Here is a 20,508-nt window from a genome sequence, read left to right as displayed (position 1 = left end):
ACTTAGATTCACTACTGTCAATGAAGCCATGCCCCAAAATTAATCACTGCTCTAATCTGTGGACTATTTTTTTTTTGCAAGTCATAATCATAACTAATTATTGCCAAAAATGAAGGTAATAAAAAACAGAAGCAAAGGTCCATTTAGAAATAAATCTCCCAATTTACCTTAGGGGTCGTCCATTAATTATGTCAACAAAATGGGGGGGGGGGAGGGGTTTGAAGAAGTTTGACAATTGTTGACATGGAGGAGGGGGGAGTTCAAGATAAATTGACGTCAACAATGTTATTTTTTACAATAAATTTAATAAATCAAAAAATAGGAAATTAGTCGGTGCGTTGGTATGGCACACACTCGCTCGCCCGTCAACAGCCCACCAGTTTAATCCCGGTTGAGCTCTTGCCAAGGAAGTCATAGTCTTGCATCATCATATTTTGTTTTTATTCAATGTAGATTGTAGACTGTAGACAGATTTTTAAGGGAAGCTGTTACTAAATTCAAAGACTGCACTGAGCCATAGACATCTAAATAGTATAGCTATCCATGGACTTCTATTAAATAGCATCTATGTTATATGTATAGATGCTATATATATTGAAGTCCATGAGCTATCCCTCCAAGGATGGATAACTGAGCCTAGGAAACTTGAGAGCTTGACTATTATACAGTCATATTTTCTTTTCTTTATGTCGAAATGAGTAGAGCAGACAATTTCATGAAATTAGTCAGTTCCTTGCCATTTCTTTTTTTTTTGTAAGTCCCACAAGGTGAAATAATTTGAAATTGAAACCTATTTAATTTTCTTTGAAAACATCCCTCAGCGTTCCAAAGAAACAATGAATATACATGAATTCTCAGAGTAAGTGAAGCATAGTTCCATTTCTAATTGCACATAAATCTCCCATCATATGACCAAAAGGATTTACATTTTTATAAGAATTGTGTTGGGTCAAGAATACTGACGAAAAACAAGCATTGGTTTTTCTTTTGTTCGTTGATACTCAGCCTAAGGATATAATATGACTTTAGTAATTGACATGAATTTATTGTATTTGGTTGGAATGTTGAAGCCATTTGCTTTGAATATTGGAGCCGAAAGAGCAATAGTAATAATGTGTTTGTGTGATTTAGATTTTTAACGTAGCTTTACCAATTTCAGTCATTTCGCTACAAAATTTGCAGTGTACAGTTTATAGCGATGTCTAGCATTGGGGCATCATGCTGCAGATATGTAGCATGATGTCCCACCCAGTCACACTATCCTGACACCAGGCCGACCAGTCCTAATACTAACCTCTTAATGCTGAGCGCCAATCGAGGCAGCTGCTAGTACCATTATTGTAAGTCTTTGGTATGACACGGCCGGGTTTGGAACGCGTGACCTCCCACATCCGAGGCGGACGTTCTAAGCACTACGCCACCGGAGCGGTCTAATAATAATAATATCAATAATAATAATAACAATAACTTATTGGACATAATACTATTATTATCTTGATTAAATTTCTTTCCTAAATAAGGATGTATTAAACCTATCTAGATGCATTTCCTCACAAAGTATCATGGATATAGTTAAAATAGTATGCATATAGCATGCCAAAATATCGTGTGATTGTGAGCGTAATAAAGTAACCAAGCCGGAAAAGATGAAATTAGTCACTATGAGCTTCTTTTGTTACAATAGTGTGATACAAACAGAGATCTGCAACATCAATTTCACGGTTTTAGTATGAAATCTGTTTGCAAAATGTACGTTAAGCACGAAGTGAAGCCCAAGTCAGAGAAGTGTAAGATGTGAGAATAACACCCAACGTTTATAATGAAACCATATCACTCATCAAAATACCGCCCATCAACAACTTTCGTGACTCTAGGTAGAACATGCGCGATTAAACCTCGGGACTTGCGCTAAACGCTAAGCTTGATCTAATCCAGTAAAATGGGAAATGTAGGTCACAATGACCTTTCTGGAAGGGTGTGGTACTAACAGAGATGTATAGTATTGTCCATTCTAATGATTTCTTGCATATACAATTAAAATATAAAATTTAACCGAAGTCAGTGATGCATGAAATATAGGTCGCAGTGACCTACGTTTGTAATGAGTGTGTAGTATTCATTAAAAAATGCATCACTTCACCTAGTTTCATGAACTCTAAAAGTGTGCGTATAGGATGTAAAACGGGGTGGGGGGAATAATAAGATATATACGTGGTCTTGAGCTAAAAGTAAATTAAACAGAACCTTGGCCGGTAAAATGTGAAATACCAGTATAGGCTTTGCGCAACTAATTCCATTTACACATACAATTATGTACATTAATAACTAATGCATCTACTGTGCTTTATAAAAATATAGAATAAAAACAAATTTGAATCCAATTTATTGAAGTGTGAGATACAGGTCACAGTGACCTACTTTGTGACAAAGGTGTAGTACTGATTAAAAAGCAAGATCAAGTGAGATTTATGTTTCAAGGAATAAAGGTATTCTATTTACTAAACAGCTAAGTTATTATAAGATATATGCGAAATAAAAAGTTACATGTAGGTCACAGTGAAAACCTTTTGGTGTTATGTTGTTATACCAAGAGATGTGTACTGGCGTGTAGTCTGATTTATCTAGAATGAACACATCTTGAGAAATCAACACAAAACCCATATTTTAACTAAAGTCATTGAAGCATTAAAAATGGACCACAGTCAGCTACTTTTGTTGTTGTTGTTGTTGTTGTGGGGTTTAACACCATTTTTCAGCACACGATAGGCTATGTATGGCGGCCAGTATTAATGGTGGAGGAAGAACCCGGGAAAACAACGGGAACAACCACCGACCCACGAGAAGCTACTGGCAAGCTTTCTCACATACCCACATTGGCCGAATCCTAGACTCGAACCTACGCAGACAGAGGTGAGATGGCAGTGATCCGTAACGGAAAGCGCTTTAGTAACAAGGGTGATGTGCTCATCAAGATGCATCCATTCACTAATTTTCCTGAATCCAGCTATAACAGTATGTATATATACGCCCAAAAATACTGAACTTAACTTCTGAATGAAGAACGTACAACTAATGTACACGTATGTGTGAAGTCCCTCCCATTTTCCGTCTGGAGTTGTCTTCATGAAACTCACACTAAGCTTCCTTACGACTTCGGAAAAAAATATTTATACAAATCACTTAAGCGTCTTAGACCATGTACTGAATATAAGATGAATCACACGGAAAATCACTATAAGATAGTGTGAAATTCAAATATGATTAAAGTAGAGAAATAAAACAATATGAAAACAATTAAATCGCTCAAACGCACTTATTTCTGACAAGAACACGTTATATTATCCGTTTTGAAATAACCTACAGAGTTATGATAAGTTGTAATATATCTAATGTATACTGTGTGTTTAATTTGTGCGTGATAATATATATTAAGCGTTTACTTAATTAGTGGCATTTATTTTGTAAACGACATGATGCATAGGTAATATTTGTCTGTTATTGTTAGTTATGTATGAAGACAATTAATAATAATAATCATGTTTGTTTCAGTTTGAATTCTAGATATAGATTTGTTTTTGACATTAGAAGGTTCAAGAAAAAAAAATTGTATTTGCAGCTTGTAGTTATTTTCCATTAAGAAGGCGGAGTAATTTCAGAAATTGTAATTGTGATATAGGTCAAGTGGAATGGTATATAAAATTGTTTGCTACGGAAATTACTCATTCCGTATTTTAACATCCCTCTTAATGGAGTCAATTTAAAATGTGTTCATTTGAGATTATTTTTTACATTTATTTAACTCTTTCTTTGGAATTCAAAATGCTCATTGATTCAGGACTAAATCACTATTTGGGGATTATTGTGAATTCATTCAAGGGCATTTTTAGTTATTTCACTGTGATATATCAAGACTACTAGCACGTCAGCACTTTTCCGGGATATTGGCAAGTCAGTAAATTCAAAACTGAAATTCATTAAGAATTCTATATATTTGGACTTCTGATACAACTTTTAGGAATATGTGGGATTTAATTCACAATACAGTAAGTTCTTTTTAAATTGCTACTTTGTATTTATGGAAACAAATATTGTTGAATTTTACAAAACCTGTTGGTTTTCACTCTTTTCTACTGCTTACTTTAAGACCATATATTTATAACTGAAAATATTAGCAGTATTTACGATTTCAGAATCAAGTATTCTTGAATTAGAGTCATGCAAAATAAGCAGTACAGGCTATTCCTCTAGCGACATCTAAGCGCAAGACAGCATAGTTCTGAAGCCCGTTATAGCTAATTGCTGCGTGTTTACAAATAGCGAATTGCTGCATATTTATAAATAGCGAATTGTTGCATATTTCAAATGACCAACAATTTGTTCAGACAGATATAATGAGATGCATTATCATTTTGCCATACAGCTAAATTAGTGTGCATTAAAGTTCACCACATGCACTTTTGTTCACAAGGGGTCAGCTCTAGGTGTTCCGTTAACATGTAATCATAGTTTGAATGTCGTGCAAAAGGAGTGTATAAAACATGCATTTTGTTCTTTACCGTCGTGTACAAAATAAAGAAAAACCGACATACATTGTATAGGTAGATACATACAGACAGACGGACGGACATATATATATATATATATATATATATATATATATATATATATATATATATATATATATATATATATATATATATATATACCAATCAATCAATATATCTATATATATCTATCTGTCTGTCTTCGTTATGTGGTATATATTATTAGCAATCAAATGACACATGCATTATGCTTTCTTGTCAAGCTGTTCCACGAGGGCTACGATGTTTGAGCTGTCCCCAAGTCACTATGCGCGCTAGCGATTGCGACCGTATTGAACAGTGTAGTGAAGATGCTGTAGGTACATAAGCCACATTCCCCTATATACATACATACATACATGCATATATTTGGTGTTGTTCTAAAATAATAAATACTATGAATAATGTTATGCTTCAGTGTTCGATTGACTGGGTGGGACATCATACTACATACATGTCTGCGTCATGATGTCCCAGTGCTAGAAAGCTGCCACACTGTAGCGATATGACTAAAAATTTGTTAAAGCTACGTTAAAAACCCTAATTACACACACACACACACACACACACACACACACACACACACACACACACTCTCAGGGACTGATTAAAATGACACACCGCTAAATCTTTGTATCCTAGCTAAACCAGCTTTCTATATGTTACATATGTATTTTCTGTCATGAATGATAATTTTTCAAATTCAAATTTAATTGTTTTAGAGTGTACACTTTTGTGGGATAAGACCTGAGAATAATGACAGAAATTACGACATTTAAGAGGACCGTTTTCCATCCTATCATATTATTCTTTAACTATTGTCATACTAATCCATGCTTTTCCCACAGATGTGTTACGCTCACAAAATTCTGGATCCAGCTGATCTTGAGCCACGGTATGAAACTGGCTGTCTTGGAAAAATTGTAAGTAAAAATGTATACAATCGTTATGTAGCTCCATATGCATGTATGTATGTATGTATGTATGTATGTATGTATGTATGCATGTATGTATGTATGTATGTATGTATGTATGTTTGTATGTATGCGTGCAAGCATGCATGCATATATGTATGTATGTATGCATGTACATATCTGCGTATGTACGTACATGTGTACGTCCTTACGTAAGTACGTATGTATGTATACAGGTGGGTGGGTAGAAAGATTGGTAAGTAAGTAGGTAGGGTGGTAGGATGACATTAAGAAGGGATGATAAATAGGTAAGTGGGTAGGTAGACAGATATGTACGCAACTGTGTAAACATGTATGTATGTACCTATCTATGTATGCAACCATTAGTATACGTATGACTTTGCTACAAAAAGGTGATCATTTTAATCGTAATAATCTAGATTGTTAGACAGATACCTTTTCCTAAAATAATATGTAAAACATTGTCTTATGAAAGGGTTTGTATTACATTAAGCGTGCGTACAAAAATATGTTCATAATGTGGCAACGATTGAAATTTGTGTTTCATTTTTTCGTATGAATAATGAGCACATATTTTGTATTTTTCCTTTGAAGTTATACATTAAACAGACTGATTTTATGGTATGCCGCTTGGAATGTAATATAAACCAAATTTATATATAATGATAATATTTTTATGATGAAGAACCAGTGAAGTTATTATAGTGTCTATGTCTTGAAAACAATGTCCCTGAATCTGCCGGAGTCATCCAAACGTTTCCAATAAGAAAGCTTGTAGAAGTTAAGTACAGTATCCAAAATCCCAGACAACTTTCGTGAATTTTTTTTTCTGATCATGTATGTTTTGAAGCAATCCGTTATTGCATGCCTGCCTGTCTGTCAATGCTGTGATAAAGAATATAACTCATTTGTTTAAAACAATACCATATTTTGGCATTAATATTTCACGGTTGAAATATTAAAATGCTGACTCTAATAAGGTCATTGCATTCATGTTTTTTTTTCCTCTTCCAGCAATGCGAGGCTTTTAAACATGTATCAGTTATCAATATGTGCACTGAGTGTTGTGATACACCTATGTGTAACTTACACAAATGTGGATACAATTGGACAGGTCAGTGTGCCATTTTATATTCATTCATACATATAAGGCTTGTTTTGATCTTTAAAGTAGTTGATACGGTATTCTTTCTCATAACAAGCTTTAAATTAATATGGGTAGTATGCCAGTGTTGCTCGTACTTACTTACTAGTGAGTAGTATGATAATAGAAATTTTGGATTTTCTTACTTACTAGTGAGTAGTATGATAATAGAAATTTTGGATTTTCTTACTTACTAGTGAGTAGTATGATAATAGAACTGTTGGATTTGTGTTACTTACCACGGTTAAAGCCTTCAACATCATGACCTTTTCTTTACATGAACGTACACATATGTCCCCGTACGTACAAATGTTTCAAGAGACACTCATGCCAGAGGAAAGTCATGTGGGGTACAATACATAAAGCTATATCAGTAACCAGATACAACCGTTATTTGCAAACTACTTGTCCCCTATCCGCTGACCACTGTCATTATTTGAATCAATCGACAACCAAAATACACATTACCTGTGACGTATGTGAAGTATTCAGTCAGGCCCATATATTTATTGGGACTGCATATTTGGTGATTCCTTTTGTTTTTAACGAAAATATTACTGCAGGAATAATACTATGAATCGCTACCATACTGTCAATGAATATATTTTTGTGTCACTATACACTATATTAAGTATATAAGAATAGCATGTTAATCAAAGATACATATCTATATCTATCTATCTATCTATCTATCTATCTATCTATCTATCTATCTATATATATATATATATATATATATATATATATATATATATATATATATATATATATATATATATATATATATATATATATATCCGAGGAATAGAATAATTTTAAATATCACAGGAAAATATTAAATCGCTGTTTCGATTAAGTGCGTCATACAGACTTGTCAAATGGGCACAACATATGTACGCTGAAATTTCAATTCTAATGATCGTAATAAATTCATAGACTTAGGGATTATATTCCAAGCTTAATGACGTCGACTTAAACAAGTTTATGAGTAAAGCTTGAAAAGTCATTGTTTCATATTGTACAATAAAACATCATGTTCCTGACATCAGTGGGTGAACCCAACAGCAGCGATAATGAATATTTTGAAATTGATAGTAAATATAGCATTGAGCAAATCAATTCAAAAAATATGCTTTCGATAATAATATAGCTAATATATCTTTACGTGACTTCAGTTAGGAATATTATTATTTCGAAACTATCTACAACACCTCAGAAACACTGCATCACCAGTCAAAAGAAAAAGGTCTAGAAAGCAAATTCCATGTCCGACGAAGCAGAAACTGTAGTTGAGATAAACAAGCATTCCAAAACGTTTGATGTCCTTCGATTTAACCTACAATTTCAGACCTTGTTCGTGATGGCGTAACACTCAGTGAGGAATCATTGGGGCTCATTGAATCGAACACCAACTTGATGGAAATTTTATAAAGATTTTCACGGGAAAATAATGTTGATCAAAAAAAAAAAAGAACAAGACTGTTTATTTTGCAAAACTCAGATATAAAATTTCCAATTACTATAAAAAAAGATGCATCAATCTATTCGCATAACATCTTGCTAACATACCACAATATGTGCAGGAAAAGATCGATCAGCGGCGACTGGAAAAAATCAATTAGATAAAGTTTGTGCATATATATATGCACTTATACATACATACATACATACATACATACATACATACATACATACATACATACATACATACATACATGTATCTTCAATGTCATATGATGCAAGGATTGCAAAGGTGTATGCTGTGCCTAAGAAAGTATGAATTCAGAGAACATGTCCCTGTGACTACTGAAAATCACGTTTGCTTGCGATATCTGTAGATCATGGTTCTCAACACTATCTTACAGGTCGTATCGGATTGGTGTAATCAACATTGCAGGTCAAGCAATTTTGTCCGCGTGTACTCTTACACGAGCAGACTAAGACTCATCAAACCTAATATTGTTACAACAACCGACGACTTCAACTCTGTTGAACAAGATAAATAAGTTATTGAAAATTAGACATAATTGAAGCTATATCAGTTTATGATACTGGTAAAGAAAAACCATTACGGTAACCGCAAAATGTCTGTTTTCACAATGATCTTTCCCTTATATACCCATAAGCCGACTTTTACTGGTGTAAGACAACTTGAGTGGGTGCTGGGGGTACGAATACCAGACGGAATAAGAAAAGCCGACATACTTGTAATAATAGAACGTTTTCCAGGGTTGACACAGTTGACAATGTAATAGCAGAGCAGAATCATGTCGAGATTCCTACACGGGCCAGTTGCGCCAAAATAGGACAGTTTGTTGGCGATGGTGATCTTACATACCTTTACCACTGTGGACTAAAAACAACAATTAAAAGTTCCAAATTTGAGATGGAAATACTGGTGATATAGAACAATACTGGGCAGTTATCCCAAGCCAATGCGAAACAGGAAGTGGCGCAGTGAAACCTCTTTCAAACATTTATGGCACCATTTTAGGACTTTGACACCTTCACAGATAAGATGTTGATAGTTATACATGTGAATGTTATTATATCACTTAACTGTCACAAGGATGACGCGTTTAAAATCAAAATCAGAAGCCCAGGTTTCATAGTGTTGCTCGTGTGATCCTGATTTGTAACGAAAACTAGAACATTAATGAGAAAATTTCTAAAGCTTTTCGAATGATTCCCGAAGCGTTGGAAACATTAATCAACACTGGGTCTTGATAGAGTCCTAAATCGTTCGTGGTTACGGCAAAATACATCGAACAACAGCTCACATCGCCCGCAGATTTGATTTTTTAACAATTATGCCACGCGCAGGTTTACGGCGGACACTCATTGCTGGGTCTGTGATGGTCCACGTGGGTCTGATATCAAAATTCGTGACCACTGTCACTTCACTAGTATATATTCAGGAGTCACACACAAGACACTCAATCTACAATTGCGAATATGACCAAGGAAAAAAAAATCCATGTGGTTTTTCTTAACAAGCATAGTTATGAAGGGCATTTAATAAAATTAGTTGCAGTAGTATCAAAAGCTGCAATGAGTGTTATCCGAATAATGTGGCATTCAGATTTCGGCAGCTGTAATTCATCAGTTCATTATTATTTTTAAATTCATGCCTGGACAATCTGTGAGCAACCTTGGCAGTGACTGCTTAACAAGCACTCGTCAATAACAATTAAAGTTCGGTTTTCTCACCTGCAATGAGGCGTATCCCAACGAATAGATGAGAGGATGAGACAAGTTTGCTGAATCCCATTTGCCACCCATTGAGGCATTCCTTTCGTCGCCGTCTCGCGAAGATATTTCCACCGAAGAATACTCACATGCCAGCAATGTCCGCTTCGTGTTTCTATGTCAAAACCTTGCTGACGATCATGATTTGTTTTTGTGTACATATGTTTCTCAGATGTTTCGTGGTGCAGCCATGCGTGCTTACAAGCTTTAAACTGCGCACTACTTTATTTGACTGCCAATGGCGTGGGACGCAGTGTTATGAAAAACCAAGGTTGAGTTGGAATTCCTCACCGATATTAACCAGCACCTGTTTCTCGAAACATGAATCCATGGCAAAGATTTCGATGGCAAACCAACTCTACGCTAGAACCAACAACCTAGGCGTGGACGGATACAATCCCATATCTCCCAAAAGTTACTCCAAAAATTTGCATTAAAGGCCAATGATCCAGCTCAACCTTGTTGTTGGATTTCAATGGAGTAATTCTGAGAGCGATCAAAAGAAACAGTGACATTGGATACTTTAAGAGACTGATCTCGATTATACAGTCCCAACTGTGCTAGATCTGTCAAACCTCTTGACCTATGAATTATTTCTAAAAATGCAACAAACGGATACTGATTCTTTGTTATTCTAAACGATCAACAATGTATATGCAGACATAGGTGAGTCATAGCAGACATCAAAGAGTAGGCAAAATGTCATCCACTGTTTCGTTAGAAACATAAACATGTTGATGGTAAGTTCAGACATAAATGCTCAGGTGGGACTGAGCCCAAACATGTATTCAATCGCGTTTGGCGGTTCCTAAAATATCGATAAAGCAAAAGGTGTTCCAGGTGTGATTGTACAAAAGATTCTCCGGTAAGGTATGTAAATGAACATTTTTGCATCAACAACGTGAATTCTCACAGGAGATATAATTAGGTCAAAAAGTATTCGGATGGTGTGTACAGTTTCACTAAAGAACGTTAGTCACAGCTTAACACTAAGCGGATCTGCCTTTATGGATTTACTACTTATCCATACATTGATGACTTTTGTTGGGAAAATTGTAACACGCTGTTTGTCTTGGAGAATCAATCCGGCTTGATATTATAAAATACATCGATTGGCCATATCCGGGAATGAAGTTGTCTGCCGTCTAACTCCACCGGTGCATATAAATACGAACGAAACTGTTTCCAGAGTATATATAACGGCGGTGGTTTTGAAATCATTTTGTAGGTGTCTGTGACAGTCTTCTGTCGAATAGCGTCAACATGTGTGGTCTCGTTATTCTGCGCTTCTGTGACTGATGGAAATCGTATTACTCAATTGTGAGATATAGCACTCTAAATACCTAAATAATTGTTCGGCATGTATAGGGCTAAATTGTTCCACATTAGCAAGGTCGCGATGCATGTTAACGTGTCCAACACCAGCCAACACATTAGATTTTGTTCACAATGCAGCAACGGCTTCGAAAAATCCTTTGCTCGGGTCCGCTTGTAAAGCTGCGGCGATATTATTGGTGAACGTGTGTATATACATTTAGGCGCATCTACGATGGTTCAGGCGTACTTTTATTTAAATCCTTGTTCACGATCGTCTGGAAAAAAGCAAAAAATTTTCCTGATGAACTTCGTTAATTATGATCACATCAAACCAACCACGGAAAATATTCCCTGGCGCGGGGCAAAAATGTTATAAAATGGGAGATGATAATTGGCAACACATGTTTGGTTTTACATTCCAGATTAACAAAGTGTTCATAAATAAGAGGATTTAAAATAAAGATTCTGCACAGAATTATTGCTAAAATAAATTTTTATTTAACATTAGTATAATAGATAATAATTGTACATTTTCTGGTCAGCTTCATGAATCCATGTGCTATATGTTTAGAAAATGTGGAATAGTGCGGACATTTCGCGTACACTGTATCATTGATTATTATTGAATGTATTTATTAAATAAATTTTAATTTATCGAATGAATAGCTGGTGTTAGGGATATATAATCATCAGGAGACAGGTGTTGCATTCGATTTTACCCTAAAGCACGGAAAGAATTATATTGAAAAGTGTAAGTAATATAATTATATCCTTTTATATCACATTTTAAACAAACATTAAACAGCTTTTATGTAATATAAGACTACAATGTATATGGAGTCCCTAAGGCGGTATGACATTGACTTCAACGTCATTCCGGCAACTCCTGCGACGCCGTTGGTGACAAGCTGTATCGGCATTCGTCGTTCCCTTGGGCACACCAGCTGCGTGGAGAGGGGGGATCTGCTGCATGGGCAACAGCTGATTCTCCATACCACCCTGCCCAGGCTTCATAGCTCCACTGGAGAGGACACTCCAGCGTCGTCGTACGGCGTCGGCACAACACGAAAAGTAGCAGTTTACCGGTTCTAAGTCAAAGCTCGATTGGCGTAGAGCTTGGCGCCAGGGGTTACTTCTGGCGGTGGGAGAGATCATCAGGTCTCACTGGACAGCTACCGCCCGCCTCAAGCTGGGCAGCCCCCAGTCAGTAAGGTGCTGCCCGCCATGGCCTGCCTGCTTTACTGGGTGCGTGGAGCTTAGAGAACCATCTCGACAAGTGGGCCACAAAACTCTGCACCAGGAAAGACTAAAAGAAGAAATAAAAAGACTCCAACTCTTCGTTTTGCAACCTGGAACATCAGGACCATGTGTCCTGGATTGACCACTGACCTACAGCAGATCGACGATGCACGGAAGACTGCCGTCATTGACAGAGAACTCTCCCGACTGAACATCGACATTGCCTGCCTCCAGGAGACCCGACTGGCTGACAGCGGCACTATCAGGGAAGCCAATTACACATTCTTTTGGCAGGGGAAGCCCTTGGATGAACCTAGGCAGCATGGTGTAGGCTTTGCCGTCAAGAACACGCTAATCGCCTTCATTGAACCTCCATCAATCGGTACTGAGAGAATCCTTGCCCTCCGGCTGTCAACATCCTTAGGCCCGGTCAACATCTTCAGTGTGTACGCCCCAACCATCTACTCCACCTACGAGGAGAAAGACAAGTTTTATGAGGCTCTGGATCAGGCAATATCCAGTATCCCCAACAATGAAAGCCTTTCCTTACTAGGAGACTTCAATGCTAGAGTGGGAGCTGACCATGAGTCCTGGTCCACCTGTCTCGGCTTTTACGGAAGGGGTAAGATCAACGAGAATGGTCAGCGACTGCTGAAGATGTGCTGCTCCCACAGCCTATGTGTGACCAACGCTTTCTTCAAATGCAAGGAGATCCACCAGGTGTCGTGGAGACACCCACGTTCACGCCACTGGCACCAGCTAGACGTCGTCATCACCAGGCGTGCAGAACTGGCCAGTGTCCTCCTTACCCGCAGCTACCACAGTGCCGATTGTGACACGGACCATTCCCTCGTGGCCAGCAAGGTGCGAATATTACCCAAGAAGCTGCACCACGCCAAGAAGAATGGTCACCCACGTATCAACACCTGCTGTGCAAGCAACCCAGAGAAAACACAGCAGTTCATCAGCAAACTGAAGGAAGCCCTCACCAAAGTGACACCTGATGACACCATTGATTCCAAGTGGTCCCATATCCGTGACTCTGTGTACAATTCAGCCATCACAGCTTATGGGAAGAGGGAGCGAAAGAATATCGACTGGTATGAGGCAAACTGGGAGGAGATGGAGCCCGTGACTGAGGCAAAGAGGAAAGCCCTCCTGGCATACAAGGCTGCACCTAGCCCCAGAACACTACAAGCCCTCAGGATTGCAAGGAATAACGCCCAGAAGACCGCCCGCCGCTGTGCCAACACCTACTGGCTGAACCTTTGCAACAGTATACAGACAGCTGCTGACACCGGGGATACAAGAGGAATGTATGAGGCTATCAAAAAGGCGACAGGCCCCCCCCCCCCCAGCTACAAGACCGCCCCCCTCAAGTCCAAGACGGGCGAAGTCATCACAGACCAGGGGAAACAACTGCAGCGATGGGTTGAGCACTATCTCGAGCTATATGCAACCCAAAACAATGTCACTGGAACTGCCCTGGACGCCATTCCAGACCTGCCTGTCATGGAGGAGCTAGACACACAGCCCACCCTGGAAGAGCTCGGAAAAGCCATCGATTGCCTTGCCTGTGGGAAGGCTCCTGGAAGCGACGGCATTCCGCCTGAAGTCCTCAAGAGCGGAAAACCAGCACTGCTCCAGCCCCTACACACACTCCTCTGCCTTTGCTGGGAACAGGGATACATCCCACAGGACATGCGTGACGCCAACATCGTCACTTTGTACAAAAACAAAGGAGACCGTAGCGACTCCAACAACTACCGGGGCATCTCCCTCCTCAGCATCGTCGGAAAGGCCTTCGCCCGTGTTGCCTTGGCGCGCTTGCAGATCATAGCCTCCCGCGTCTACCCAGAGTCCCAGTGTGGATTTCGAGCCGGCACGTCAACTGTAGATATGATCTCACTACGTCAGCTGCAGGAGAAGTGTCGCGAGCAGCGGATGCCCCTCTACATTGCCTTCATAGACCTGACGAAGGCGTTTGACATGGTTAGTCGGAGTGGACTCTTCAGACTCCTGCAGAAGATCGGCTGCCCCCCACGTCTGCTTGCTGTCATTATGTCGTTCCACGAGAACATGCACAGCACTGTGTTCTTCAATGGCGCAACACCTGAGGCATTCCCAGTCATTTATGGAGTCAAACAAGGCTGTGTCCTTGCACCGACGCTCTTTGCCATCTTCTTCTCCATGCTTCTCCAGTACGCATTCAAGGACTGCAGCGAGGGAGTGTACATCCATACCAGGGCTGACGGCAAGCTGTTCAACATCGCCCGTCTCCGTGCTAAGACTAAAGTGACAGAGGTACTCATCCGTGAATTGCTCTTTGCCGACGATGCAGCCTTGACATCACACACAGAAGATGGACCTCAGCAGCTGGTATGCTGCCTCTCCCATGCATGTAAGGAATTTGGACTGACCATCAGTTTGAAGAAAACGAATGTCATGGCACAGGACACAGACTCCCCTCCCTCTGTCTCCATCGATGGGTACAATTTGGAAGTTGTCGAGAACTTCACATACCTCGGGTCTAACATCTCCAGCTCACTCTCCATTGATTCTGAGGTGGGCGGCAGGATTGCCAAGGCAGCAGCAGTGATGGCCAGACTTAACCAGAGGGTCTGGAACAACCCCAACCTCACAGAAAAAACCAAACTGCGTGTCTACCAAGCGTGCGTGCTCAGCTCATTTCTCTACAGCAGCGAAACATGGACCACCTATGCAAGACACGAGAGGAAACTCAACAGCTTCCACCTGAGATGTCTGCGGCGCATTCTGCACATCCAGTGGCAGGACAAAGTACCCAACACAGAGGTTCTAGAACGCGCCAACATGAACAGCATGTTCTCCATACTCAGCGAGAGGCGCCTTCGCTGGCTCGGCCATGTCAAGAGAATGAACCCAGGTCGCATTCCCAAGGACCTGTTATATGGGGAGTTAGCAGAAGGTGCACGACCAACTGGACGACCACATCTGCGCTACAAAGATGTTTGCAAGAAGGATATGAAGACAGCAAACATCAATGTCAACGACTGGGAGAGCTGTGCAAACAACCGTTCCAGCTGGTGTCTAGCTGTCAGGCAGGGAGTTCAAAACGCAGAGGGAAAGAGAAGAATAAAGCAAGCTGAAAAGAGAGCTAAAAAGAAGGATAAGCAAAAGCGTACTTTGGAGCTATGCCATCGTCTCCCGTAGACGGACGGATGCCAAGAGGACAATGTATTTACGAATTTTTAAGGCAAAGCAAATCTGGAGAAGATGGCGGCCTACATATATGTGCTTCAAAAGAGCGAGATGTCTCTTCAGCAAGTTATGATCAATACATCATGCAAATTAAACGTATCTTGTTATGACCATTACCAGAAACTTCTTTATAATAATGTTTTTTGCTTTCTTCTCTTTTAATCAAATTAGCCAAATCTCTGAAACTAGTATCGATATTGGACCGCGTTTACGTACTGAACCACACAACCCAATTAAATCTAATTCTCCATCTCTTGTATGATCTCGCTTGAGATATTCATCTATATAGAGATACTTGTGTCCTAACTTTGCAAAAGTGGCTAATCCAGGGCTCCAAACCTGGGATATCTACTTGTGTGTCTGGGATATTGATAATCAAGAAAGATAGCTCGTCTTTGTTTCGTCAGAGTGTGGTCAAAAGGTATCTGAATGTTATAAGACTTCTAACTGGCGCATACGAGCTTGAATCCATAAATAATTGGATCTGATAGAGAGTAAAGGCTCTAGAATGTTCATGCACGAAAATGACCCCACACTCAGCTCTGCAATCTTGATCGAATCTCCAAGATACACGGTTGATAGTTTGCAAGAATCGAGAACTGATCTCTCTGGGCCCATATATATTAGTCTCATTGCTGTAGACAAATGAAGCTTACATATGGAATACAATATCAGGTCAGACATTTTTGTTATTACCTCAATGATTCAGGTTAATCTGACCTGTTGCCCTGTTAGCGCTAGTTACTAAGCATCCTGGTTGTCTGATATCGATTAACCCCGCGAATGCCGTGTATCTTTCACGTCTTAATGGTCGGTTTGCACATATTTGTTTTCTCGATCTAGACCATGACCGATGCGTATTGGACCTATGAGGCGAGATATTGACACTGCAACGGTATATTAGACATCAGTCGGACATTTAAATACAATGACAGTGATACGTTGACGTGTGTTACCATCTAGTGCATGATGTCAAATCGAGAAAAACAGTTTATATGACCGATTACGAAAATTGAATTCATGATGTTGTACGTGGATTGTCTACAAGTGCATCAAAGATGCTCGTATCCTAATCATTGCGCGCTGTACCGCTGTCTAAACAATTTGCAATGCATGTTATCGATAGCATCACAAATGTTGCTGCGGATAGGTTAAACAATCTTGGATTACAGGATGTTGAATCAATTCGAGATTGAATAGGACGAACAGTTACTAGAGCATCTCCAGAGACAGTCACATTTACACTTACATTGACATCAACAATACAATGGTCAGTAAAACCATCATTCACTCAATATCGTATAGTGACTACACATTAGAATATAATGTTACGGTTTTCAAGCAAGAGGTAAGAGACGAAAATAATAATGCATAAATAATGGTCCAGTTCAAAGATCACCATGTTATGCGAGCTTTTGATCTATCTAACCTGGATCAACAGATCTACTGCTTCCACTAGAAAAATTCTCATTATATATTTGTCAAAGGAAATCATTTTAAAGAAGAAACAAAAATGAATCGCGAGAAGAGATTGATAACTAGCAGCAAAGTTTAGTCATTCAAGTTGACTCGTCACTAAGGTGATATTGAACCTTATTTTCTGAATGTATTTTCCATGTACATGTACATTATATGGTAAGCGACTACCCCTGTAACGGCAATTATAGTAAAGATTGCGAGTTGCAAATGGTATTATTAGTAGTGTGATAGGCTTGTTTCCAAGGAGTACTAGACAACCTGTTTCTTTCCCCGTTTCCTCGTTGAACACATGGTTACTTGTCCTGGCATTAGTAGATGTGTTACTCGCGCTTTTGTTCAAAGATGCAAACTTGGCATAGACAAGAGCTGGAGGTGTATCAACGTTTTCTTCGAAGGAATGTAGACTATTTAGAAATTAAACCATACTAAATCCAACAACTAGCATTATTTAATGTACAGTGATGTGTTTTGACATTTATAAATTGGACTTTGATCACATGTATGCCTTGCGTCCTTGTTCCACTGCTTCCTTATCACAATGTGCACTACGAGATTACCACGTAGTCTTTGAACGTTAGAGAATTTAATATAACAGAACTATTATGATTGTCATCATTATTCTCTATATAATGTGTACCTCCTTTGTCTCCCTTTTTCCCGTACATCGTCTTATCTTACAAAAATAGACTGTTAATCAGTTTTGAAATACCTCACTTGCATACTGTAAGAGAACTGAACATGAATTGGTATCGATTCAATGAAAACACCGCACACATTGTATGCCAAAGAAATGTTTATGATTAAGACGTAAGGAGGTCTTTGCAAACTCCCACCATAAATATTAATGCAACGATAGAATTAAAGGAACAGACAATGAAAAAATATCCACAGAAAACTAGCACTCCAACAAGACTTCAAACCAAGAAACGGTATGCATTGCCTTATACACATTACATTAACACGAAGGATGAAGCTAGATCCTTCCCATGAATATACGACATTTTCACTTAATGATGTTTTCATATATAACTAAAGGCCTTTGAACGTATTTGAACGTATCATCACTCGGTAAGATGATGATTAAACTGTTCCGTTCGGTTCCGTTTAAACTGCAGTGTTTGGAAATGAAATTACATCAAAAATTTGTATACTAATTTGTCATACCCTTGTATGTTATTGTCTATGAAAAGCATCAATAAATCCTACAATACGATATTTCCTTCAACACAACACAGTTTAGGTAATTCCTCCAAATTGTAACTACATTTGTAACACTTACAACATACTGTTGTTCATTCATCGTTGGCATATGCAACGATGAACTTGTTACGAGAAACTGATGGAAAGATGCATTGCAGTACAATTTCAGTTATTACACCTATCGATGAAACATAAGATGTACACAATATGTACCCCCACATACTGTTAAAGGGAACACTGGTAGCTCGGTTGGTAAAGCAGCTGGCGTTTAGTCCAAGGTCCAAGGTCCTAGTTCAGATACCAGCCTTTACGAAACAGCGCTGGTTACCTCGACTTAACCTTGGTACAAGGGTCTTATCGTTCTTTCTGCTGTTACATGTAATATACAAAAAGTGTTGTAAAATATCCAATATAAGTATGTATGTATGTATGCATGTATGTATGTATGTATGTATGTATGTATGTATGTATGTAAGGATGGAGATGAATATATCTCTTTTTAGAAGTCTTATGTGAAAATAAAACTTCATACGACAAAAATGAAAGATAGGTCAATAACCTCAAACGGAAGCCTCTCATCAAAATCGGGGGTTACTCTAATTGTGTTGGATCATTTTGTTACTTCATCTTTGTCGTTTGTGTTTTCAAATTTGTATGAGCGTTTTTGTTTATCCACCCTGACACTCATTTTGTGTCCACCCCACCCCACCCCCCGCTGCTGTCTTTTTGTCCAGAGATTTTGTCAGGTCCTACACGATATCGTGACCAAGGTTCATGTAAATGTATTGTTATAAATCCGCGTAGAGTAGCTTGCGCTTTTGAAAAGAAGTTTTTGAACTTAATCATATATATATATATATATATATATATATATATATATATATATATATATATATATATATATATATATATATATATATATATCCCCTGAACACGAAGTCTGATGAATGTTTCGCAGACTACGTGTATTACCTCCATTAAACACAACTAAAATATTACGGCTATCTCTGATCACATTAGGTATTTGTGTATATCGCTGAGGAACATATATCACGTATGTGTTTTTCTGTCTGTCTCAAGAAAATATCCGAGCTGGATTTGGTTATTTCTCCATCATCACATCTTCGTATACTACGAGATTATTAATAAATCAATTGAGGTCATTTACAGATAGGGCTTCATCAATATCGGTGATAAAATCAATAATATCATTACCATCCTCGTCCAATAATTTTGCGTTTCATTAAAATCTTTAAGCACCTCGTAGAATCGATGATGATCTACCGATGGTGCCACTAAATATAACTTATCCCACATGAGACATCTCATTATCAGATTAAGTAATAAATGCGTCTTAACAGACCCAGATGGACCTATGATAATTGCTCTGATATAATTTGTTGACGCTAGATGATGTTTTACTGGCTCTTGTTTCCGTGTTGCTGATAGATCAATGACATCCATGTTGTAGAAAGATAATAAATAATATGAATTTATATTGCATTCGATGCAGAACATCCACACCCACCAGTGGATTAACAAAACTAACAAAAAAGAGAAGACGTGCACTTATAGGAAAGTGTTTAAAATGTGGTACAAGCAAATACAAATTTATTTTGTCCCGTATGAAGACAGGTGGTGATATCGCTGCTTCATTAGGAAAAATTATCAGCAGCTCCATGGGATAAGTATCCAGGAGATAAACATCTTCCAGTATATAATTATTGTGGTCCTGGAATCCGACTTGATATCCGACTTGAACGAACGAGACCAACCAAGACATGGAGAGTATCCGAATTATACGATTGATCAAGCGTGCCATATTCACGATGTAACGTATAAAAATAAGGATTTACAACAACGACATATTGCAGATGTAAAGCTGATTCACTCGTTAAATTCCATAAAAAATAAATCTCTCAGAGAAAAACTTGCTAGCTTCCTAGTAAGATCTGCGATGAAAGGTAAACTGGTATTAGGGGCAGGTAAATAATCAACCGATTACTATTATTATAATGGAATCGATTTATTATAGCCCAAGAGGATATTGGAGGGGTAGAGCACGATTAATAAACTTGCTGATGCAGCAAATGTCACACGTTCTGTTGCTAAAAATTGGTTA

At 38.4% G+C, this 20,508-nt stretch overlaps 1 protein-coding gene across 1 annotated transcript in view; it reads left to right on the top strand.

Annotated features, from left to right (window-relative positions):
* Positions 1 to 20,508, top strand: part of LOC149793844 (uncharacterized) — a 119,451-nt gene that overhangs the window by 54,199 nt on the left and 44,744 nt on the right. Inside the window, exons 6-8 of the mRNA XM_089966476.1 lie at positions 4,808 to 4,899; positions 5,432 to 5,506; positions 6,533 to 6,632. Coding sequence (XP_089822602.1) covers positions 4,808 to 4,899; positions 5,432 to 5,506; positions 6,533 to 6,632 — 267 coding nt within the window. The remainder of the gene's footprint in view (positions 1 to 4,807; positions 4,900 to 5,431; positions 5,507 to 6,532; positions 6,633 to 20,508) is intronic.

This window comes from Sinohyriopsis cumingii, chromosome 8, assembly GCF_028554795.1.
Source record: "Sinohyriopsis cumingii isolate HCF-2022 chromosome 8, ASM2855479v2, whole genome shotgun sequence".
In the NCBI taxonomy this organism is placed as follows: Eukaryota; Metazoa; Mollusca; class Bivalvia; order Unionida; family Unionidae; genus Sinohyriopsis; species Sinohyriopsis cumingii.
This window is presented reverse-complemented; position numbering and strand designations above follow the sequence as displayed.